We start from the raw sequence: 25,592 nt of genomic DNA, 5'->3' as shown, positions 1-25,592 counted from the left end.
GAGACTCTCCTTATCGGTCAGAATGAGATGGATTCCTCTACACATGAAAATCTCCCCTTCTCATGAACGTCTCTAATCTGTGATTATAAATCTATAAAATTTGGAACATTAAGAGACTTTCTTAGGTCTCTGAATTTATGTGAAGAGAACACACTCTTCATATGAGCATATTCACAGAGCCGGATTCACTGAAAATCCTCACATCCCCGTTCCTCTTAACCACTGGCATGACAGGCATGGCCCATTCACTGCATAACACTGGGGGGATGACCCACAGCTCCAAGAGTTCATTCATAATACATGAAAATAATAATAATTAGATAGACAATTCTTTTTATCTTTATCAGTCATATGTATGCTGCAATGTAGAGAATTGCATTAACACAGAAATTATTATCATGTCTACAAATGTCCTGGTTTCTGTGTTAAAATAACAGTGAATAACTCCTTCCATATTTGACTCTGACATGGTGAAATATTGCAGTGTTTTCTGAACAGTATGAACTACATTTAACATTATAATCAAACCGTTCAATAGAACATGATGTTCATTCTGGTATAGTCTGCCCTCTAGAGGCTTTAACTGATGAATCCAGAGAGAAATAGCTGAGAAGATTCTAGATCAGGTGTTTTTAAATTCTGAAGAAGAATTGTAATCTCTAGTGAACAGAAGGCAAAGCTGAAATCTAATATCTATCAACAACTCAACAGTGAAACTATTCTCTATACTTCATCTACTTTATTATTCAAAAGTTTAAATTGATCTTCTTTGAGAAATTGAATCAGCAGCAGTGTTGGATAAGTTACTACAAAAAAGTTATTAATTACTAATTACACCATCAGTGTTGTATATAAAATGCTTTTCTAATTAGTCTGTCTGAAAAGTAATTTAATTTCTCAATAAGTAATTTAACTTTAATTATTAATTACTTCCTAAAATCCCTATAAACCTTGACTGGTAGCCTGCAATCATTTTTTTAGCTCACCTTTGGACATTTTCTACACTCCTGATGTAAAATCAAGTTTTGCCTGCTTAACATTTGTACTGTCGATGAACATGGATCACTCAAAAGTGTTTGTCGATGCTGCCTTGTCAAGTGCTTCAGTAAATTACTCGTGGTATTGACAGGGGCCGATAGTTTTTTTCACCAGGACATAGCTTACATTTCACGTTAATGTTCTTGTCTACCTGGGCCAAAAAAGAGAAGTAATTGGAATAGTTCCATTTGGAATAGTTCCAAAACAGCCACTTGCTCCTGCTACTAAGTAATGCATTACACCCAACAGTGATCAAGATCAGTGATCTTCATTAAAATTGCCCCTAGGTGTGAATGAGTGTGTGAATTTGTAACATGTCCAGGTTGTACGCTCAGTGTTCCTGGGATGGACTCTGGATCCAAATAAAACTTCCTAAAGATGAACAAGTGACTGAATACATTTCACATATTGTCTTGTGATATTAAATGATTATATTTTTATTCCTAACAAATAGACCTCAGTCTGTAAGGTTGGGTAATCACATATCCTCAACCCTCATCCTGAACACCGGCATCCCACAAGGCTGCATGCTGAGCCCACTGCTCTACTCCCTGTTTACCCATGACTGTGTTCCATGGCATATCTCCAACATCATCAGATATGCAGATGATACCACAGTTATTGGCCAAATCAGCAACATTGAGCAATTGGCCTACAGGCCAGTAAATATTCCACAGTCAACTGTCAGCTGTATTATAAGAACGTGGAAGTGTTTGGGAACGACAGCAACTCAGCCACGAAGTGGTAGGCCACGTAAACTGACGGAGCAGGGTCAGCGGATGCTGAGGCGCATAGTGCGAAGAGGTCGCCAATTTTCTGCAGAGTCAATCGCTACAGACCTCCAAACTTCATGTGGCCTTCAGATTAGCTCAAGAACAGTGCGCAGAGAGCTTCATGGAATGGGTTTCCATGGCCGAACAGCTGCATCCAAGCCATACATCACCAAGTGCAATGCAAAGCGTCGGATGCAGTGGTGTAAAGCACGCCGCCACTGGACTCTAGAGCAGTGGAGACGCGTTCTCTGAAGTGACGAATCGCGCTTCTCCATCTGGCAATCTGATGGACGAGTCTGGGTTTGGCGGTTGCCAGGAGAACGGTACTTGTCTGACTGCATTGTGCCAAGTGTAAAGTTTGGTGGAGGGGGGATTATGGTGTGGGGTTGTTTTTCAGGAGCTGGGCTTGGCCCCTTAGTTCCAGTGAAAGGAACTCTGAATGCTTCAGCATACCAAGACATTTTGGACAATTCCATGCTCCCAACTTTGTGGGAACAGTTTGGAGCTGGCCCCTTCCTCTTCCAACATGACTGTGCACCCGTGCACAAAGCAAGGTCCATAAAGACATGGATGACAGAGTTTGGTGTGGATGAACTTGACTGGCCTGCACAGAGTCCTGACCTCAACCCGATAGAACACCTTTGGGATGAATTAGAGCGGAGACTGAGAGCCAGGCCTTCTCGTCCAACATCAGTGTGTGACCTCACAAATGCGCTTCTGGAAGAATGGTCAAAAATTCCCATGAACACACTCCTAAACCTTGTGGACAGCCTTCCCAGAAGAGTTGAAGCTGTTATAGCTGCAAAGGGTGGACCGACGTCATATTGAACCCTATGGATTAGGAATGGGATGTCACTTAAGTTCATATGCGAGTCAAGGCAGGTGAGCGAATACTTTTGGCAATATAGTGTATATATCATTATGTGCAAAGATATATACATATATATATATATATATATATATATATATATATATATATACATATATATATATATATATATATATATATATATATATATATATATATTTATGTATATATAAATATATGACATATTGACATAGTCTTATTTATTGATGTACATATTTACATATTAATCTGCAGTTGTTCATTTGCACAGTTTCTACTATTTGCACTTCTGGTAGAGGCTAAACGGTATTTCGTTGCTATGTACCTGTATTTTGCACTGACAGCAAAATCCATCTATCCATCTATCCATCCCATCCCATCCCATCCATCCAATCCAGCTGCAGTTTATTCCCAGAGTCATTTAATACACCGGAACCAGAATATGAACATTGTTGAAGTTGTTAAAATGCTGAAACGAGATTTAAACGAAGCCCCATAGTCTATGCTTCCACCACCCCATATGATCCCGATCCACTCTAAGCCTTTTCCTGGAGTTTGCTTGATCCAGACTGTTCCATAGCTAGTGAGGGCATAGCCTGACAGGACAAGCTCATGATTTCTCTGCGGAACACAACCAAACACAGAGGATTCCATGTACAGTACTTCAGTGTATTTAGATCTGCCTGTGAATTGGGAAATTTGCATGCAGAATGGGTTATGTATTTTTTCCTATATTTTTTCCTGTAATAATGGCAGTCTTCCTATTGTACATCATTTCTTTAAACATTTTTAATCAAATTGTGTAAACAGGTTCTTAAAAAAATAAAAATAAATAAACAATTTAACAAATGTAACTAGAATATATTTTGAGCTCACCTGCAAAGGAAAGAACAAAAAAGTCTTCAGCCTAAATCACTAGTCAGAGATAATTATAAGAAAAGGTTTGAGAATTTTTGAATGACAACTATTGAGACTAAAATATCTAATAAATATCACTGGGGTGCAGGTCCCTGCTGAGGGAATATTTACAGTTCAGGAGGATGTGACTGTATACGTTTCTGAAGTCTTTTTTGTGTCAGTGGCCCTGCAGTGATTGAGCGAATATAGTGCCAGTGCCACCATCAATGTATCCGACCCACTCCAGTCCTTGTCCTGGTTTCTGACAGATCCAGTTCATGTAGTAGCTTCCCATTGAGAATCCAGAGACAGTACAGGACAGAGTGACCGACTCTCCAGGTCTCTTCACCACAGAAGCTGAGGAGGTCAGGGACTGTCCATAAGAATCTGGAAGAAATAAATAGAACTATGTAATGTTTGTTATAATGATTATAATGCTAGTAATTATAAACTTACATGAAATGAGTAGTAATAAAATACACAGTCCTAAAATCATCCTTCTCTGAGTTCTGCTTCACCCAGATTTAAAGTGTATGGGAGTGTTATCTATCACAGAGCTCACTGGAAACTAGAGCAGCCAAGAACATGCTGTTTATACACGACTCTATTTGAATAGGGAGTGTCCATGACCACTATGGAGGTGTTCAATCCACAACCACATGCTGCTCACTGTATAGATGAGTGGATGATTATCAGGTTCTGTGTAGAAAAGCAACAACTAAATGTTTCACTCTCGTTATTTATTAGAATCGGAGAAGCCGTAATTATCCACTTTACTTTAGATCATTTTTAATAATACTTTCTCTAAATGAAAATAAAGGACTAAAGTTCAATTCAATTTATTTTGTATAGCGCCTTTTACAGTGAACATTGTCTCAAAGCAGCTTTACAAAAGAAGAAAAACAGAGAAAGGGCAGGGGTAAAATGAAAATAAAAAAATAACTAAATAACTCTAAATAAGAATAAAATCATTAAATTTAATTATTAAACTATTTTATCCCTATTTTATACCTAATGAGCAAGCCTGTGGCGATGGTGGCAAGGAAAAACTCCCTGGGATGGAATAAGGAAGAAACCTTGAGAGGAACCAGGCTCAGAAGGGAACCCATCCTCATTTTGGTGACACTAAACAGTAAATAATGTAACTGTAACTGATTAATGTCCTTTCTACAACAGCAATAAATGGCCCATGAGGAACTATTAGGTCATTGTAGTTTCTAAGGTCATTATAGACACTATTTCTTTGCTGTCACAAGCTGACAGATGAAATGGCAGATCTGTGATGGTGTGATAGTCCCCAAGTGTCTCTGTCCATGTAGATTTTTCTTCTATGTGAGCTACAGTACCTAGGGTGGATTATCTAGAGATCATTTCAACCAGTTCAACAAGATAATATATATTTTATATATTACTTTTTAACTATGCCTTAAGTAAACTTTTATACTATTTTTTTGCTAAATGCCAATCTAGGTGTCAATGCTGAAGTGTTTGTAATGTGGGGAGTAGTTACTCAGTAAAATGTAGTTTGTCTGCTGATTCTCAGTGGACTCGTGGAGCCGGGTCATAGACTGATTCAGCTGATTCTCAGTGGACTCTCAGAGCCGGGTCATAGACTGATTCAGCTGATTCTCAGTGGACTCTCAGAGCCGGGTCATAGACTGATTCAGCTGATTCTCAGTGGACTCATGGAGCCGGGTCATAGACTGATTCAGCTGATTCTCAGTGGACTCGTGGAGCCGGGTCATATTCTGATTCAGCTGATTCTCAGTGGACTCGTGGAGCCGGGTCATAGACTGATTCAGCTGATTCTCAGTGGACTCACAGAGCCGGGTCATAGACTGATTCAGCTGATTCTCAGTGGACTCGCAGAGCCGGGTCATATAGAGAATCTTACGTTTAGTCTCAGCACCTCCAAAGTGCGTGAGCTGACCTTCTTAAATGCTAATTTATAGGCAAAGCACTTTATGTATATAGTTATACTTTTTGCATTTTTATTCAGTTTGGTTGTTTTATTTATTATTTAAGATACTCATTTTTATTCCATTTGAATACTTTTACATTTAACATTTTTGGATAACATAACTGATTTGCACATTTTTCTGATTTGCTGATTTTCATTTTTATATTTGTGTGTGTGTGTGTGTGTGTGTGTGTATTTGTGTGTGTTTGTGTGTGTGTTTGTGTGTGTTTGTGGATTTTTGTTGCACTGGTGTGGTAAGTCTTGATTCTTGTTAATTTACACAGGGACATGTTTATTGCCCCTGTCAGTGGGGGAACAAGAACACATCGCACCCTGGGGCAAACATGAACGTTCGGTTGGTTACCCATCATGCAATAGTCAAAGATTTTCTAAAAACTTGCATTTACTATTACATACACGCCATAACACAACAGTACATAACTATACTCATTAAATTATTATAGCGTATAATCACCTGCATTAATCCCACCATTCAATTACTATAGGGTGAAAAAATCCACCACTATTTCCCAACATGATTAGAGTTTGTACAGGAAACGAGGGCTATAAAAGAATCACTGACTCGCTGACTCAAAAGGAATCACTGAATCGATTAATTTCAGTGAGTGACTCAACGAAACCTGACTCTTTAAAAAGAATCGTTTTTACCATCACTGGCTTAAACGCAGTCACAAACCCCGGAAGTGTTCCTCATGGGTGGTGTCAAAACTGGGTCGAGGGCTCCCTCTGGCGGACAGATGCCGGTAGTGACGCTACACGTTTTCACAGCCACACGAGGAGGAACCGCTAAAAAACATTGCGGATAAACCATCAACAAAATTATAAAGTTGGGTGCAGAAGGGGACAAGAAAATTCCTACCTTATGACCCAAAAGCTTTACACCTTAGCCTCAACATTTGAACGTTTGAACAGCCCCAAACCATACCTGCTACAAAGGCCTTAGTGATTTGATTATAATAATGCTTATAATTTACAGCAATGTTAGAGCAATGTAAATATTTTTAAAAATGTATTTAATTAAACTCATTTGTGTAATTTGTTTTTCTTCTACTATTTCTTCTCCTTCTTCTTCTTCTTCTTCTTCTTCTTCTTCTTCTTCTTCTTATTATTATTATTATTGAGACTTGTGGACATTCTGTTATAATGAACACTGGATGAGGAGTTTTTGTACAGGGATGTTGTTTATTTGTCTCACTGTGGTTCACGAGCGCAGTAATACACAGCTGTGTCTTCAGTCTGCATGTTCTGTCCTGTTAATGTCACTGTGTTGCTGGACGTGTCTCTGGAAACCTGAAACCTGCTTTTCAGTTTCTCACTGTAGTAAGTGTTACCGCTACCACACATATGTCCAATCCACTCCAGAGTTTTTCCTGCAGGTTGTCGTATCCAATGTGTATTATAGCTTGTAACTGAATATGAAACCTTGCAGTGGATGGAGAGACTCTGGCCTGGCTGGACTGTCATGGAAGCAGGCTGAGTCAGTTCCTCACCATGTACATCTGTGGAGGAAAACACATGGTGATATCTCACACAATATCTGCTGCACCTTTATTCTTCATCTAGTAAATGAATGAATTTGATAAAGCACTCACAAGAAGCAGCTGCCAGCAGGAGCAGTAGAGATGTAGAGAACATGGTGTGTGTTGTTTGTACTGGAGTCTTCTCTGTTCTCCAAAGTTTAACAGACACCATCACATCATATAAATAGAGTGAGATCCAGCTCTGACGCTTGGATTTGCTTATCTGCTGATGATGGGAGGAGAATGTATCTGAAATGTATTTAAATCTTGAGGAGGAGATTCATCTGATGGAGGATATGTGGGTTTATAGTGGGGAAAAAAATTCTTATAAAGAAGACAGAAGTCATGTATATAATGTGATTAGGATGGGATCGATTTCTATGAAGTACAGTATAATCTGTAAAGTTTTAAATTAGAATATCTATCACACGTATGATATGGCTAAACTCTTACAGTGAGGGAAAAAATTATTTGATCCCCTGCTGATGTTGTACGTTTGCCCACTGAAAGAAATGATCAGTCTGTAATTTCAATGGTAGGTGTATTTGAACAGTGAGATGCAGAATAACAACAAAAAAAATCCAGAAAAACGCATTTCAGAAAAGTTCTACATTGATTTGCATTTTAATGAGTGAAATAAGTATTTGATCCCCTATCAATCAGAAAGATTTCTGGCTCCCAGGTGTCTTTTATACAGGTAACGAGCTGAGATTACAGTAGGAGCACTCTCAGGGAGTGCTCTTAATCTCAGCTTGTTTACTGTATGAAAGACACCTGTCCACAGAAGGAAGCAATCAATCTGATTCCAAACTCTCCATCATGGCCAAGACCAAAGAGCTGTCCATAGATGTCAGGGACAAGATTGTAGACCTACACAAGGCTGGAATGAGCTACAAGGCCATCGCCAAGCAGCTTGGTGAGAAGGTGACAACAGTTGGTGTGATTGTTCCCAAATGGAAGAAACACAAAAGGACTGTCAATCTTCCTCGGTCTGGGGCTCCATGCAAGATCTCACCTCATTTTAGTTTCAATGATCATGAGAACGGCGAGGAATCAGCCCAGAATTACTCTGGAGGATTTTGTCAATGATCTCAGGGCAGCTGGGACCATAGTCACCAAGAAAACAATTGGTAACACACTACACCGTGAAAGACTGAAATCCTGTAGTGCCCGCAAGGCCCCCCTGCTAAAGAAAGCACATGTACAGGACCATCTGAGGTTTGCCACTGAACAGCTGAATGATTCAGAGGTCATGTGGTCAAATGAGACCAAAATCCAACTCTTTGGCATCAACTCAACTCACTGTGTTTGGAGGAGGAGGAATGCTGCCTATGACCCCAAGAAGACCATCCCCACCGTCAAACATGGGGGTGGAAACATTATGCTTTGGGGGTGTTTTTCTGCTAAGGGGACAAGACAACCGCACCGCATCAAAGGGACGATGGATGGAGCCATGTACCGTCACATCTTGAGTGAGAACCTCCTTCCCTCAGCCAGGGCATTGAAAATGGGTCGTGGATGCAAAGAGGAGTGGGCCCAAATTCCTTGAGATGTGAGATGTGTGCAACCTGGTGGCCAACTACAAGAAATGTCTGACGACTGTGATTGCCAACAAGGGTTTGCCACCAAGAACTAAGTCATGTTTTGCAAAGGGATCAAATACTTATTTCACTCAATAAAATGCAAATCAATGTATAACTTTTTTGAAATGTGTTTTTCTGGATTTTTTTGTTGTTATTCTGTCTCTCACTGTTCAGATAAACCTACCATTAAAATTACAGATCATTTCTTTGTCAATGGGCAAACGTACAAAATCAGCAGGGGATCAAATAATTTTTCCCTCACTGTATATGGTACAACATAGTTATATAGTCAGAGTGAAATGGACATCATCCTAATCAGTCGATCACTGATATTGGAAGTCAAAATGCCTGTGATGCTTCTGCACCACAATCAGAATGAACACTTGAAATGCTAGAATTTTACTCAAGGTTGAGGGACATGCAAAAGAGAGTAACATAAAAATGGAACATAATTTGCACAACTGTTCAAATGTTTAGAATTTTTAAACATTTTTCCTTCCATTTTTGTATGTAATCATTTATTATTTCATTATGGAAGTTATTAAATGTAATGGAAAATAAAATGGATGTGTGTGCTGGTCTGGGAAAACTCAGATGCAGGTGAAGGAGAATTTTGGAGGTAAAAAACACCACAGTGTGAAGAAACCATGCATGAAAATGTGTGTAAGGAGCGAATTCAACAAACAGTCAGTCTGTCTGAAGATTTGTAAAACCTTGCTATAAGTGTGATTTCCTCACACAGTGTATGTCAGATATTGATAGCTGTGCATCAGAGTGAAATGAACATGAGCTTAATGAATTCAGTTCATAATCAGAAACTGACTGTCAAATTGTTCATGAGGCTCCGGTGCTGTAGTCAGAACTGCTGTCATTATTATATATTTTTTAATGAAGGAGAATGTTGGGAGCTAGCACTGTTTCAGTATACTCTGCATTTTTGTACAGGGAAATTGTTTATTTGTCTCACTGTGTGTAACGAGCGCAGTAATACACAGCTGTGTCTTCAGTCTGCATGTTCTGCCCTGTTAATGTCACTGTGCTGCTGGACGTGTCTCTGGAAACCTGAAACCTGCTTTTCAGTTTCTCACTGTAGTAAGTGTTACCATCACCACATATACCTCCGACCCACTCCAGAGGTTTTCCTGCAGGTTGTCGTATCCAGCCTGTACAGTAGCTGCTATCAGTTAATGAATATCCAGACACTTTACAGGTCAGAGTCAGTGACTGACCAGGAGTTAATACTGTGGATCCGGTCTGGATCAGCTCAACACAGTGAACACCTGTTAAAGAAAAGTTATTTTAATGATGGAAAACTGAAAAGCTTCAAGGAACCAAAACTGTATTAAAAGTCAAATGTAAAAACACTTACAGTGTACGGCTGCCATCAGCAGCAGCAGTAGGGATGTAGAGATCATGGTGTGTGTTGAAGAAGAAGAAGTAAAAGCTCTTGGTCTTCATTGCTTAAATATATAACAGGGAAGGACATTTGCATAGAGACACTCCTTATCTTAGGGACAAAATGGGATGGATTCCACTACACGTGAAAATCTCCCCGTCTCATGAACGTCTCTAATCTGTGATTATAAATCTATAACATTTGGAACATTAAGAGACTTTCTTAGGTCTCTGAATTTATTTAAGTCTGCACTCTAGAGGCTTTAACTGATGAATCCAGAGAGAAATAGCTGAGAAGATTCTAGATCAGGTGTTTTTAAATTCTGAAGAAGAATTGTAATCTCTAGTGAGCAGAAGGCAAAGCTGAAATCTAATATCTATCAACAACTCAACAGTGAAACTATTCTCTATACTTCATCTTCTTTATTATTCAAAAGTTTAAATTGATCTTCTTTGAGAAATTGAATCAGCAGCAGTGTTGGATAAGTTACAAAAAAAGTTATTAATTAGTAATTACACCATCAGTGTTGTATTTAAAATGCTTTACTAATTACTCTGTCTGAAAAGTAATTTAATTACTCAATAAGTAATTTAACTCATTATTAATTACTTCCTAAAATCCCTATAAACCTTGACTGGTAGCCTGCAATCATTTTTTTAGCTCACCTTTGGACATTTTCTACACTCCTGATGTAAAATCAAGTTTTGCCTGCTTAACATTTGTACTGTCGATGAACATGGATCACTCAAAAGTGTTTGTCGATGCTGCCTTGTCAAGTGCTTCAGTAAATTACTCGTGGTATTGACAGGGGCCGATAGTTTTTTTCACCAGGACATAGCTTACATTTCACGTTAATGTTCTTGTCTACCTGGGCCAAAAAAGAGAAGTAATTGGAATAGTTCCATTTGGAGTAGTTACAAAACAGCCACTTGCTCCTGCTACTAAGTAATGCATTACACCCAACAGTGATCAAGATCAGTGATCTTCATTAAAATTGCCCCTAGGTGTGAATGAGTGTGTGAATTTGTAACATGTCCAGGTTGTACGCTCAGTGTTCCTGGGATGGACTCTGGATCCAGCACTCTGACCCGAATAAAACACTTCCTAAAGATGAACAAGTGACTGAATACATTATAGTGATTATTGTCTTGTGATATTAAATGATTATATTTTTATTCCTAACAATTAGACCTCAGTCTGTAAGGTTGGGTAATCACATATCCTCAACCCTCATCCTGAACACCGGCATCCCACAAGGCTGCGTGCTGAGCCCACTGCTCTACTCCCTGTTTATCCGTGACTATGTTCCATGGCATAACTCCAACATGTTCATCAAATATGCAGATGATACCACAGTTATTGGGCAAATCAGCAACATTGAGGAATTGGCCTACAGAGAGGAGATCCAAAGCTTGTCAGCATGGTGTTCCATGAACAACCTCACCCTCAATGCCAAGAAGTCATTGTGGACTTCTGGACATCTAACAGAAGCAGACACTCATCTATCTACATCAACGGGTCTGAAGTCTCCAGCTTTCAGTTCCTGGGCGTCCACATCTCTGAAGATCTGTCTTGGCATTTGAACACTTCAACTCTGGATAGGAAGGCGCAACAATGTCCTTACTTCCTGAGAAGATTAAAAAAAGTTCACCTATTCCCCAAGATCCTGACCAATTTTTACCGCTGGATTATTGAGAGCATCTTGACAAGCTCCATCACAGTGTGGTATGGCAGCTCCACAGTGTATGAAAAGAAATCACTGCAAAGGGTTGTGAAAACCGCCCAATGCATCATCGACACCCAACTACCACTGAGTCTCTTCACCACAGTAGATGTCTGCACAGAGCACACAAAATCATCAAAGACTCCTCCCACTCTAGTCACAAACTGTTCAACCTACTCCTGTCCAGGAGGAGATGCAGGACCATCCGCACCAGAACCAGCAGGTCCAGATTTTTCCCCACAACCATAAATCTTCTGAACTCTACACTACACTGCTAGGACACTCATGTCTCACTACACTTCACCACGTTACAGTTCTGCTTCATGCTGTACATTTACATTTTCTCTGTATAATATAATTAAAATGTGGATATTGTTAATTCATAGATTACACCTAGTTTATCTATCTATCTATCTATCTATCTATCTATCTATCTATCTATCTATCTATCTATCTATCTATCTATCTATCTATCTATCTATCTATCTATCTATCTATCCACTGTTTATTATCTCTGTTGCTGTTGTACATACAATGTACATAATGCAGACTTTTGCACAAATATTTAATTACTCTTTTCTTAACACTTTATCTGCTGTAAATACAATTTGCACATACTTCTCTTTGCACATACTGACATCGAATTATTTACTGATGTACACTACCAGTCAAAAGTTTGGACACACCTTTTAATTCAATGTTTTTTGTTTAGTGACTTATTTTCTACATTCTAGAACAATACTGGAGATTTCAAAACTATGAAATGACTGGACTTAAGTAATCCATATGTAATGACAACAAAAAACAGTCAGTTGTTATTTTAAGACACGAAGGTCAGGTGTTCTGGAATAGTTCTTGCAAGAACAGTATTGTCAAGTGCATTTGCAAAACCCATCAAGCACCATGATGAAACTGGCTCACATGAAGACCATCCCAGTAAAGCAAGACCAAAACTGACCTCTGCTGCAGAGGAGAAGTTCATTTAGAGTTACCAGCCTCAGAAATCACCAATTAACAGCACCTCATATTAGAGCCATTATGAAGGCTTTACAGAGCATCAGTAGCAGACATATCTCAATATCAGCTCTTCAAAGGACATTATTGTGGATTCCGGCCGCCTTCAGCATTGCTGCTGAGGGAATATTTACAGCTCATGAGGACGTGCTTGTGTAAGTTTTTGTACAGCTCTGGAGTCTGTTGTGTCAGTGTGACTCTCGTGCACAGTAATAAACTGCCGTGTCTTCAGCTTTCAGACTCTTCACTTCTAGGTACAGCATGTTTTTACTGGTGTCTTTAGTGATGGAGAACTGGCCCTGCAGTGACTGAGCGAATCCAGTGCTAGTGCCACCTTCAATACGCCCGATCCACTCCAGTCCTTGTCCTGGTTTCTGACGGATCCAGTTCATGTAGTAGCTGCTCATTGAGAATCCAGAGACAGTACAGGACAGAGTGACCGACTCTCCAGGTCTCTTCACCACAGAAGCTGAGGAGGTCAGGGACTGTCCATAAGAATCTGGAAGAGAAGAGTAGAACTAGGTAATGTTATTTTATAATGATATAATGCTATTAGTCACAACAGAAAAAAACATAAACTTACATGAAATGAGTACCAATAAAATACACTGTCCTAGAATCATCCTTCTCTGAGTTCTGCTTCACCCAGATTTAAAGTGTATGGGAGTGTTATCTATCACAGAGCTCACTGGAAACTAGAGCAGCCAAGAACATGCTGTTTATACACGACTCTATTTGAATAGGGAGTGTCCATGACCACTATGGAGGTGTTCAATCCACAACCACATGCTGCTCACTATATAGATGAGTGGATGATTATAAGGTTCTGTGTAGAAAAGCAACAACTAAATGTTTCACTCTTGCTATTTATTAGAATCGGAGAAGCCACTGTATTTAAATGTAATTTAAATCATTTTTAATAATACTTTCTCTAAATGAAAGAAAAGACTAAAGTATGTGTTTATACACCTTAACATCATACAAATTCACATTTTGAAACAGGCATTAATGTAATATTCAGGCATTTAAAATACAATTAGACAACAGAATTTATTGATCAACACAGGGTACTAAGACACTTTATGTAATGATTGTGTGGTTGAGTTTGTACAGACTGCCCTCTAGAGGCATAAAATTCCTCTTTTCAAATGATCAATAACTAGAATACGTTATTCATGAGAAAAAGATTATAATCACTATAAATGTCAATAAAAATCATCTCACTTGGAACAGAAAAAAAAATATTAGGAATTCAGAAGTGGAGCATTTTTATCAGTACAGTTTAAAAAAGAGAGAAAGCACTCAGATACAGTATCAGTGGTAAAAATAGTAACTCTATTGGTTTAACTAATCAATCAATTTGGAAATCAATATTAGTTACGATATATTAAGGAAAAGTCAGAGATAATCAAAATATTTTGGTTCTTTGACCTCCATGAATCCACAGCTTCTGAAAATGTGGGTTTGTCATGTGACTATAGCAAGTGTTTTGTACTGATGTCTAAGGGGAAGTATCACTGTGTGTCACGGGCGCAGTAATAAACTGCAGTGTCTTCTGTCCTCATGCTGTTCATCTGCAGATACACCTGCTTCTTACTGTCGTCTCTGGAGATGGTGAAGCGGCCCTGATCTGCACTGGACTAAAACTTCCTGTTACTATTACTCTCAATAATTGCAACAAATTCAAGTCCTTTTCCAGGCGCCTGTCTGATCCAAGCCATCCAGTAGCCACTGAAGTCAAATCCAGAGGCTGTGCAGGTCAGTTTATGAGACTGATCAGGTTTGATGATCACTGGATCAGACTGGATCAGTGTCTGACTGCAGGAATCTGCAAGAACACACAAAGATAATTGTTGAAGTTAAAAAAGAAAGTATGAAAAATCCGTAAAATGTTTCTCAATATAAAATAAATAATAATACTAACAGTGAATGAACAATGCTAGAGTAAAGTAACTCAAAACAGACTCTGGGTTTGTTTCATGCTGTCAGGTTCATCACTGCTCTTTACTCATTAGATCTCATGACTTTTTATTCCATCACTGTGTGTCACTGTAACACCCAGAAGAACATTCTGGTCTGTTCAGAAACTATCATTTTTCATCTGTTTGTCTAATAGAAACTGAATTTTATTAAATATATAATTCAGGTCACAAATCATCACTGACTCATTCAGTCAGGAGCTCATGTCAACAACTTGTCTGTTGTTAAATCTTTGTGGATGATGGAATAATTTAAAGCATCTGCTATCTGTTTTCTCCTGTCTTTTTTATGAAACTGATTCCAACTGCTGGTTAAAAATCCTGTAAATGAAGGGATTAATAATAGTTCAGAATGAACACTCTTTCAATAATGTTTTCTTTTTTTATTTGAAAATTACTTTGTGTGACTGTGTTTTAAAACACTACAAATCATTATGACTTTATTACAGTGAAAGAAAGTGAAAGTGTGACTGAGATGATTTATTAGTTGCATTGAGAGGATGTGTGTAACATGTCTCATAAGGTTTTTGTAAGAGGAATCCACTATTCTGTCTCACTGTGGTTCACGAGCGCAGTAATACACAGCTGTGTCTTCAGTCTGCATGTTCTGTCCTCCAATTGTTATTGTGTTAGTAGAAGTGTCTCTGGAGATGCTGAACTTATTTTTCAGTTTCTCACTGTAAGCTGTATCCCCATCACTATCGATGTATCCAATCCACTCCAGAGCTTTTCCTGCAGGTTGTCGGATCCAAGCTGTATCATAGCTTTCAACTGAATATGAAACCTTGCAGTGGATGGAGAGACTCTGGCCTGGCTGGACTGTCATGGAAGCAGGCTGAGTCAGTTCCACACCATGTACATCTGGGGAGGAAAACACATGGTGATATCTCACACAATATCTGCTGCACCTTTATTCTTCATCTAGTAAATGAATGAATTTGATAAAGCACTCACAAGAAGCAGCTGCCAGCAGGAGCAGTAGAGATGTAGAGAACATGGTGTGTGTTGTTTGTACTGGAGTCTTCTCTGTTCTCCAAAGTTTAACAGACACCATCACATCATATAAATAGAGTGAGATCCAGCTCTGATGCTTGGATTTGCTTATCTGCTGATGATGGGAGGAGAATGTATCTGAAATGTATTTAAATCATGAGGAGGAGATTCATCTGATGGAGGATATGTGGGTTTATAATGGGGAGAAAAACTCTTTTGTTTGAGAAAAGACACTTTTATAAATTTTATAAACCCCATTATAAAAAGATTTTATATTTGGAACATTCTTTTTTTCAAACAAAGTTCATGATATAATTTACCTAAAACTGTCCATTTTTTTTGTTTATCCATTATATGCTCTCAAACTGTCTGTAATGTGATTAGGACAGATGAATTTATACAAAATACAGTATACCTATAAAATTGGAATAAATATTACACACATGTTTAGTGGTCTAAACTCTTATATGGTACAACGTGTCAGACAATGTCATTTCTTTCCACCGTGATGGCACACTGTGATCAAGTCTGTGATGCTTCTGCACCATAATCAGAATGATATCTTGAAAAGCTGGAACTTTGAGGTTGAGAGACATGCAAAAGAGAAATTAAAGCTTTCAGATTTATTTATACTAGACAATGTTGAACACATGAAGTCTTTTCCAGGTCAACACATTTATTTTTAATGTAATAATGAATAAACTGCAAAACTTAAATTTAGTAGAATGACTGTGAGTTAAGTAACATTTAACTCTGAATTTAACTCTTTATTGCGGCCAGCCTAAGGCATACCTGTGCAATAATCATGCTGTCTAATCAGCGTCTTGATATGCCACACCTGTGAGGTGGATGGATTATCTCAGCAAAGGACAAGTGCTCACTAACACACATTTAGACAGATTTGTGAACAATATTTGAGAGAAATAGGCCTTTTGTGTACATAGAAAAAGTCTTTGAGTTCAGCTCATGAAAAATGGGGGCAAAAACAAAAGTGTTGCTGCAGCAGCAGCAGTAGGGATGTAGAGATCATGGTGTGTGTTGAAGCAGAAGAAGTAAAAGCTCTTGGTCTTTGTTGCTTAAATATATAACAGGGACATTTGCATAGAGACACTTCTTATCTTAGGGACAAAATGGGATGGATTCCTCTACACATGAAAATCTTCTCATCTAATGAACCTCTGTAATCTGTGAATATAAATCTATAAAATATGGAACATTAAGAGACTTTATCAGGTCTCTGAATTTTTTGAACAAGATCTCTTTATTTATAATTTTACAAGATACAAACAAAAAACAGAAGAAATACAACATAGCCCAACCCAACCCTCTACCCATCAGACATAAAGCATCAATTACATTGTACAAAGAAGACATAACAACAACAAAAAAAAACAATAAAAAAATTAATTAATTAATTAATTAATTAATTAAATAAATAAAATAAAATAAACAAATAAATAACAGTAAATGAATAACTTTAAAAAAAGCCTCTTCTTGGGGCTGTGTTCCCTACTTGTGCTTTTCAACAAATGACAAAAAAGGTTGCCAGTTTGCATAGAATTTTTGGGAAGATCCTTGCAGAGAGTATCTTATTTTTTCCAGTTTAAGATATTTCATGGTCTCTTTAATCTAGTGAGGGAAAGTAGGGGGGTGGGGGTCTAGCAAGGAGTGTGCAAAAGGCCAATATTTCACAATTATAGCTACGTCTGCACAGGTTTTGTGTTACAACACCAAATACCGCTATAAAAGGAGATGGGTCTATTGGCAAAACTATTATTTCTGAGAATGCACCAAAAATCAATTTCCAGAAGTTATACAAACACAGGCATGTCCAAAACATATATAGAAGGCTTGCAGGAGCTTGCCTACATCTGTCACAAATAGGGTCTAGCTCTGGCCAGAATTTAGATAGCCTCACCTTTGACCAGTGGAGTCGGTGTACCACCTTAAATTTCACAATCATATGTCGTTGACATATAGATGACAAACAGATCTGTTTAATAATATTCTGCCAAGTTATCTCTGAAATTTGTTCATTCAGATCCTCTTCCATGGCTTTTTTAAGCAATCTAAATACGCCAGGTTATGCTGATTGAGGAGGTTATAAATTTTGCCAATGATTAGATTGGAATCTTTTCCTACCTTAAAAATAGAGTCTAATAGGGATGCAGAAAGTTATGAAGGAAAACAATCAATATGTGAAACCAGAAAGTTTCGTACTTGCAGATATCTAAAGAAATGGGACCAGGGAATCTTAAATCTGTTAACTAATTCATCAAAAGACGCAAAAGTATTATTTATATAAAGATCTTGTAATGTATATATCCCACTCTTCAAATATCAAAAACCCAAATATCAAAGGCATTGTCCATTATTGAAGGAGTGAACATATGGTTTTTACTTAAGGGGGCATGTAAGGAGAGACTATGAAGGGCAAATGATTTTCTAAATTGATTCCAAATCTTTAGGATTTATAAGATTAGAGGAATAGCGAGAGACAGGTTCAGGCATTGGAAGTTCAGAGCACATTAAAGAGGATAGGGAGACAGGTTCGCAGGAATTCCTCAGGTCTGTTAAGAGAACTCACTCTTCATATACACATATTCAGTAAGGAGTAAAACACTTGGGGAGGTGTTTTTATAGGACAATAATCAAGGAGCAGGTGGTGTGATGTCAGGAATTGTAGAGGTGGTAGTTGTATGTGCCAATAATTAATTGTGTAAAGTACAAAGAAAACAACAAAAAACATTGTGTAGTTCTGCATACTTTGGCTGAACTGTGTCAGGGAGTTACTGCTACAAACCTGAAGATAATTATTTTCCAATATTCAGTGTGACTAATTATTATAATCACAATTCCTCTTATACAGCAGCAGTCTGTGAACGGTTACAATTTATTTATCAATTAATTAAAGAAGAATACGGTATAAACTCTTTGTTTATAGTTAACAGTTAATGTTGTGGAACCTTTGTGAAATGTATGTATTTAATACTCACTGATTAAAAGTTGGCATTTTTTCTGTAAATGTTATTATTTCCCTTTTTGGTCCTCTTTGGAAATTTGATTTTAAGAGACAGTCTCAGTGTTCAGTGTCTCAAAGACATAAAAATGATGGAGTATCTAACTCCGACTGAGGATATGAGAATATGTTGTACTTATGACCACTTTAAGGAAACATAAAATGGTACAGTATATTTGTTAAGCTCTAGCGCCACCTGCAGATCTTGTGAAAATGCCCTGTATATTGAATGCACTTTTCTCTTTCACCACATCTGTGGGAGGATTTTGGACGGCTGATTAAGATGTTTATACCACTGTGGTGTCTAGCACAGTAATACACAGCAGAGTCCTGTGTACTCAAACCAGTCAGCTGCAGATACACCATGTTTTTGGAGTTGTCTCTGGTAATTTCCAAATGTCCCTCAACGTGTTTGGCATATATAGTTTTACTGGCATCATACCAGATAGCCCCAATCCATTCCAGAGCTTTTCCAGCTTGTTGTCTGATCCAGTTCATGCCATAGCCACCAAAGTTAAACCCAGATCCTTTACAGGAAAGACTCAGAGTTTCTCCAGGTTTTTTTATTACTGAACCAGTGGGAATAGACTCAAGACTTTGACACTGAATACCTGCAACATAAACAAGAAAATATTAGTGTATAATAAACAATGAAAAAGATATCTGAGATTCAGCATGAAAACTCATCAATGAGGCTGATAAGTAGCAGGAATGAGGAGAGTGGGATCTTCATGGTGAGTGCTGATGAGACTCGATCGCTCCACTCAGCTCAGCTGCACATAAATACTGCATGGACACACAGCAATCTGGATTTGCATCATGATGTCATGATAGAAAACATGAGGGAGTCATGATGATGTAACAGAGAGGAACAGGAACTAAACCTTCAACCTTCTCACACAAATTCTAATCTGTTAAGGTGATTATTTTCAGCCAAAGATACTGCATTATAATGAGTTCTTGTTAGTGATATGATTATTATAGTGTTTATCATGTGCAGTAATGTTAGAGATATAGTATTATGGTTTAAAATCTACACTACAACTATTTCAAAAATAAACTTACTTGAAACACTTTTGTCATTTGTGGGATTATTTATTTATTTATTTATTTATTTATTTATTTATTTATTTATTTATTTATTCATTTATTTATTTATTTATTTATTTATTCATTTATTCATTTATTTACTTATTTATTTATTTATTTATTTATTTATTTATTTACTTGCTTTTGTCAGTGTTGTATTGTCAGGAGTTATTGAGACAGTTCCTTGGCAGACCCCTAGGGGGTCGTGGCAAGTGATTTATTTATTATTGTGTTATCCCTGTGTGGGCGGTGCCACACCCTTTCCTAATGTGTTTTCCTGCTTTCTCATGTGTCCCTTGCTTTCCCTTGATGTGCTGCTTTATATATCTTTTTCCTTCTGTCTTGGTCGGTGTCAGTCATTATGCTTATATAACAGAGTATGTGTGCCATAAGGCCAGACACTGTGTTATTTAGGTTTTTATGACTTATTTCTGTTACGTTTAATGTAGTTGTGTTTTGTTTAGTTTTCACTGGTCAACAGATTTTATGGAAAACGTTGTTTCCTCTACAGTTTTTGGTGAAGCCAATAGATTTTTATATGCTGAACACAAATGTGTATTGGTAATTTCATGTAGGGTTTTTAAGAAAACTGCATTAACACATTAACACTGTAATGTCTTCAGTATTGCATAGGTCTACGCTATGATATTGCTAGAGAGAAACATGAGAGACAACTAGAAATGTTTTGCCGCAGATTTTCACTTATGGTCACTGTCTGAAGCTTCACATATCAGTATCCAACAATAGTCTCCCAGCATTGATGGACTCCACTTTCCCTGGTAGCGTTTCTCCATTGTGGCAATGTCTTGGTGAAACCTCTCACCATGTTCATCACTGACGGCGCCGAGATTGGCTGGGAAGAAGTCCCATGAATGAAGAAAATGTATCTTCAGTGACATGTTGCAGTTCAATGACTTGTATGCCTGAAGCAGAGTTTCAACCAGTTCAACGTAGTTTTGTGCCTTATAGTTGCCCAAAAAGTTTGACACAACATTCTTGAAGGCAGTCCATGCAACACGTTCGGCACCCTGCAGAAAGTCATCAAAGTGACTATCTATCATCACCTCTCGGATTTATGGGCCAATGAAAACGCCTTCATTTGTCGTAAGTATGCAAACGCTTCACTTTGTTTATTCATTGCCTTCACAAAATTTTTCATTAGTCCAAGTTTGATGTGCAGTGGCGGAAGAATTATGTTCTTCGGATCAACCAGTGGGTCATGTACAACATTCTTCTGCCCTGGCAACAATTTCCTGCGAGGTAGCCAGTCTCTGACCACGTAATGTGAAGTTCATGCTTGGCTGTCCTACTTGCAAAGAAAACAACAATACTTGGTGTATCCTAACTGTAGACTGTGAAAGTAAAATTGCAACCACCTTCAGATCCCCGCATATAATTCAGTTGTATCTCGAGTACTGAATGTGATTCAGCAACAACTGCATGTTACGAAAATTTCCTAATTTTTATTACAAAATTGGCTGTTTCTCAAAAATCTTGCGTGATGGTAAAAATTTAAAGTTATTTATGTGAACAGCATCTCAAAATCTATCTGGCACACTAAAAATTATGAAGAAAACAAAAACCTTGTAAACCAGTGTTTTTTAAAAAAAATAAAAATAAAGCAGTGCACATGCTGGATCCCTGCGTTTGGGTCTGATCTGCTACTGTGGGTGATAGAGTTTATGCTGGAGATCTGGGTTTGATCCCCACCATCGGCGGCATCTGTACCCGTTCGTTGCATGGATCTTGTGGGCATTCTGTTATAATGAACACTGGATAAGGAGTTTTTGTACAAGGATGTTGTTTACTTCTCTCACTGTGTGTAACCAGCGCAGTAATACACAGCTGTGTCTTCAGTCTGCATGTTCTGTCCTCCAATTGTTATTGTGTTAGTAGAAGTGTCTCTGGAGATGCTGAACTTATTTTTCAGTTTGTCACTGTAATCTGTACCCCCACCAGTATAGATTATTCCAATCCACTCCAGAGCTTTTCCTGCAGGTTGTCGGATCCAAACTGTATCATCGCTCGTAACTGAATATGAAACCTTGCAGTGGATAGAAAGACTCTGGCCTGGCTGGACTGTCATGGAAGCAGGCTGAGTCAGTTCCTTTATTTATTTGTCACATATACATTACAGCACAGTGAAATTCTTTCTTCGCATATCCCATCCTTGGAGGTTGGGGTCAGAGCGCAGGGTCAGCCATGATATGGCACCCCTGGAGCAGAGAGGGTTAAGGGCCTTGCTCAAGGGCCCAACAGTGGCAACTTGGCGGTGCTGGAACCCCTGATCTTCCGGTCAACGACCCAGAGCCTTAACCACTTGAGCCACCACTGGCCATGTACATCTGTGGAGGAAAACACATGGTGATATCTCACACAATATCTGCTGCACCTTTATTCTTCATCTAGTAAATGAATGAATTTGATAAAGCACTCACAAGAAGCAGCTGCCAGCAGGAGCAGTAGAGATGTAGAGAACATGGTGTGTGTTGTTTGTACTGGAGTCTTCTCTGTTCTCCAAAGTTTAACAGACACCATCACATCATATAAATAGAGTGAGATCCAGCTCTGATGCTTGGATTTGCTTATCTGCTGATGATGGGAGGAGAATGTATCTGAAATGTATTTAAATCATGAGGAGGAGATTCATCTGATGGAGGATGTGTGGGTTTATAATGGAGCAGAAGCCTCTTCATCAAATGCTCTTATCTTTTTCCAAAGCAAATGTTAAAGTCTCAGTGAAGCCAAAAAGTAATAAATATTAGATTTAGCATAATAATTATGTACACTTGCAGATCTTGGGATTATGATGTGTGTAAGCTCTGAATTCAATCAGGTGATTATTTGTATAAAACTTGACAACTGATCTTGCTCATTAAACTCCCTAAGAATTTTCTGTGGAATCAGGTTTTCCAAAAAAAAAAACACAACACAGGTTGCTTTATGTAATTCAGTTTAATCTGAGTGTCATGATGCTGGATGCATTCAGAGCAGGATGTGAAAAGAGAGAATGCCTAAATGTACAGATAGAAACAGACTGAGATGTTTGAGTTTGTACACACTGCCCTCTAGTGGCAGAAAAGACATGTTTTAAATGATCCAGATCTAGAAAGTCATAGAGGAGAAAAAAAAGATGCTGTCAATAAAAAAGATCTCATGTAAAGCAGCAATAAAAATGAATGAAAAAGGAATTCAGAATTGCAGCATTTCTCTCAGCATGGTTTAAAAGATACAGTATCAGAGGTAGAATACTAAATCAATTAGTTTAACCAATCAGTTAATTGGGAAATCAATATTAGTCTCAATGAGCTCAATTCTCTAGATTTGTGAACACTGCTTCCACAGTTCTCAGTCTGTCACATCATGCATATATGCAAAATATATTACATATATTCAGGGAATTAAATAAATATTACATCAGGATAAATGTCCAGAAAATGTGGGTTTGTCATGTGACTATAGCAAGTATGTGTAAGGGGAAGTATCAGTGTGTGTCACGGGTGCAGTAATAAACTGCAGTGTCTTCTGTCCTCATGCTGTTCATCTGCAGATACACCTGCATCTTACTGTAAGACTCTGGGTGTGTTTCATGCTGTCAGGTTCATCTCTGCTCTTTACTCATTAGATCTCATGTCTTTTTAGTTTTTTATCTGTGTGTCTAATAGAAACTGAATTTAATTAAAGAAATACTTCAGGTCACAAATCACTAATATATTTAGTCAGGAGCTCAGGCTAACAACTTGTCTGTTGTTAAATCTTGTGAATGATGGAATAAAAATCTGCTTCTCTTTTTTACGTATCCTTTTTGAATAAACCAAAAGGAGCAAAACCCTTAATCCAGTAGACTTTGAGAGGATTTCTCTAATATGTTTTAGCCTTCAGTATTTCACATAAACCTATTATATGAAATGTAAATATTTCACACCTGCTAAAGAAATTAAAGCATTCCCTTAATTAATTAATCTGTAAAACTCAAACCTACCAGAGGTTTCACATCATCATGATAATGACTGAGGGATAATGGAGGATAGAATGTATTTTTTATTCTGTTTTCATATCATACTACATATCAAGTGTAAATTTGGTAATATTCAACACAAATAACACACTGCTGGAAACATGCTGTATTATTCCTGAATCCACTCAGTAAACACTGATTCCAACTGTTGTTAAAATCCTGTAAAATGAAGGGATTAATAATAGTTTAGAATAAACTGATGTTTTATTTTTTATTTAATAAAGATTTTGTGTGACTGTGTTTTAAAACACTGCAAACTATTACGACTTTATTCCAGTGAAAGAAAGTGAAAGTGTGACTGAGATGATTTATTAGTTGCATTGAGAGGATGTGTGTAACATGTCTCATAAGGTTTTTGTAAGAGGAATCCACTATTCTGTCTCACTGTGGTGACGAGCGCAGTAATACACAGCTGTGTCTTCAGTCTGCATGTTCTGTCCTCCAATTGTTATTGTGTTAGTAGAAGTGTCTCTGGAGATGCTGAACTTATTTTTCAGTTTGTCACTGTAATAAGTACTCCCACCACTACTGATGTATCCAATCCACTCCAGAGCTTTTCCTGCAGGTTGTCGGATCCAAGCTGTACCATCGCTTGTAACTGAATATGAAACCTTGCAGTGGATGGAGAGACTCTGGCCTGGCTGGACTGTCATGGAAGCAGGCTGAGTCAGTTCCTCACCATGTACATCTGTGGAGGAAAACACATGGTGATATCTCACACAATATCTGCTGCACCCTTATTCTTCATCTCGTAAATGAATGAATTTGATAAAGCACTCACAAGAAGCAGCTGCCAGCAGGAGCAGTAGAGATGTAGAGAACATGGTGTGTGTTGTTTGTACTGGAGTCTTCTCTGTTCTCCAAAGTTTAACAGACACCATCACATCATATAAATAGAGTGAGATCCAGCTCTGATGCTTGGATTTGCTTATCTGCTGATGATGGGAGGAGAATGTATCTGAAATGTATTCAAATGTTGTCAAGTTGTCGAATCCAAGCTGTTCCATAGTGGAAAAGAATTTGGTTGTTTGTTATTATTATTAATGATATGGATGTTTTGTGATGTAATTAACAGTTCCTCTGATGGTCAGATTGAAAACTAATCTATTTCCAGTACACTTAAATTAATCTGAATTATTACATAAAATTAATAATAATTATATAAACAATCCTTTATGTCGTTATCAGTCATGTGTAAGCTGCACTCTAGAGAATTACATTAACACAGAAATGATGCTCATGTCATATTTGACTCTGACTTGGTGAAATATTGCAGTGTTTTCTGAACAGCATGAACTACATTTAACATTATAATCAAACCGTTCAATAGAACATGATGTTCATTCTGGTATAGTCTGCCCTCTAGAGTCTTTAACTGATGAATCCAGAGAGAAATAGCTGAGAAGATTCTAGATCAGGTGTTTTTAAATTCTGAAGAAGAATTGTAATCTCTAGTGAGCAGAAGGCAAAGCTGAAATCTAATATCTATCAACAACTCAGTGAAACTATTCTCTATACTTCATCTTCTTTATTATTCAAAAGTTTAAAATGAAGAAACTTTTCAAGAAATTAAATCAGGAATCAAACAGGTGACTTGTCTTCTCTAAATTGCCACTAGGTGTGATAGATAGATAGATAGATAGATAGATAGATAGATAGATAGATAGATAGATAGATAGATAGATAGAGCTAAGAACAAAAACTACAGCTATATAAGAAACA

At 37.8% G+C, this 25,592-nt stretch overlaps 1 protein-coding gene and 2 gene segments (V, D, J or C); all 3 read right to left on the bottom strand.

Annotated features, from left to right (window-relative positions):
• Nucleotides 1-25,592, bottom strand: part of LOC131365118 (hemicentin-1-like) — a 153,804-nt gene that overhangs the window by 113,035 nt on the left and 15,177 nt on the right. The gene's annotated exons all lie outside the window — the stretch shown is intronic.
• On the bottom strand, nucleotides 9,603-10,054 carry LOC131365167 (Ig heavy chain V region 914-like). The segment is given in 2 exon segments: nucleotides 9,603-9,919; nucleotides 10,009-10,054. Coding segments are annotated over 2 exon segments (363 nt in total).
• On the bottom strand, nucleotides 23,971-24,945 carry LOC131365145 (Ig heavy chain V region 914-like). The segment is given in 2 exon segments: nucleotides 23,971-24,558; nucleotides 24,652-24,945. Coding segments are annotated over 2 exon segments (543 nt in total).

Source organism: Hemibagrus wyckioides, linkage group LG02, assembly GCF_019097595.1.
Source record: "Hemibagrus wyckioides isolate EC202008001 linkage group LG02, SWU_Hwy_1.0, whole genome shotgun sequence".
Taxonomy (NCBI): Eukaryota; Metazoa; Chordata; class Actinopteri; order Siluriformes; family Bagridae; genus Hemibagrus; species Hemibagrus wyckioides.
Note: the sequence above shows the minus strand (reverse complement) of the source record. Positions and strands in the feature narration are given on the sequence as shown.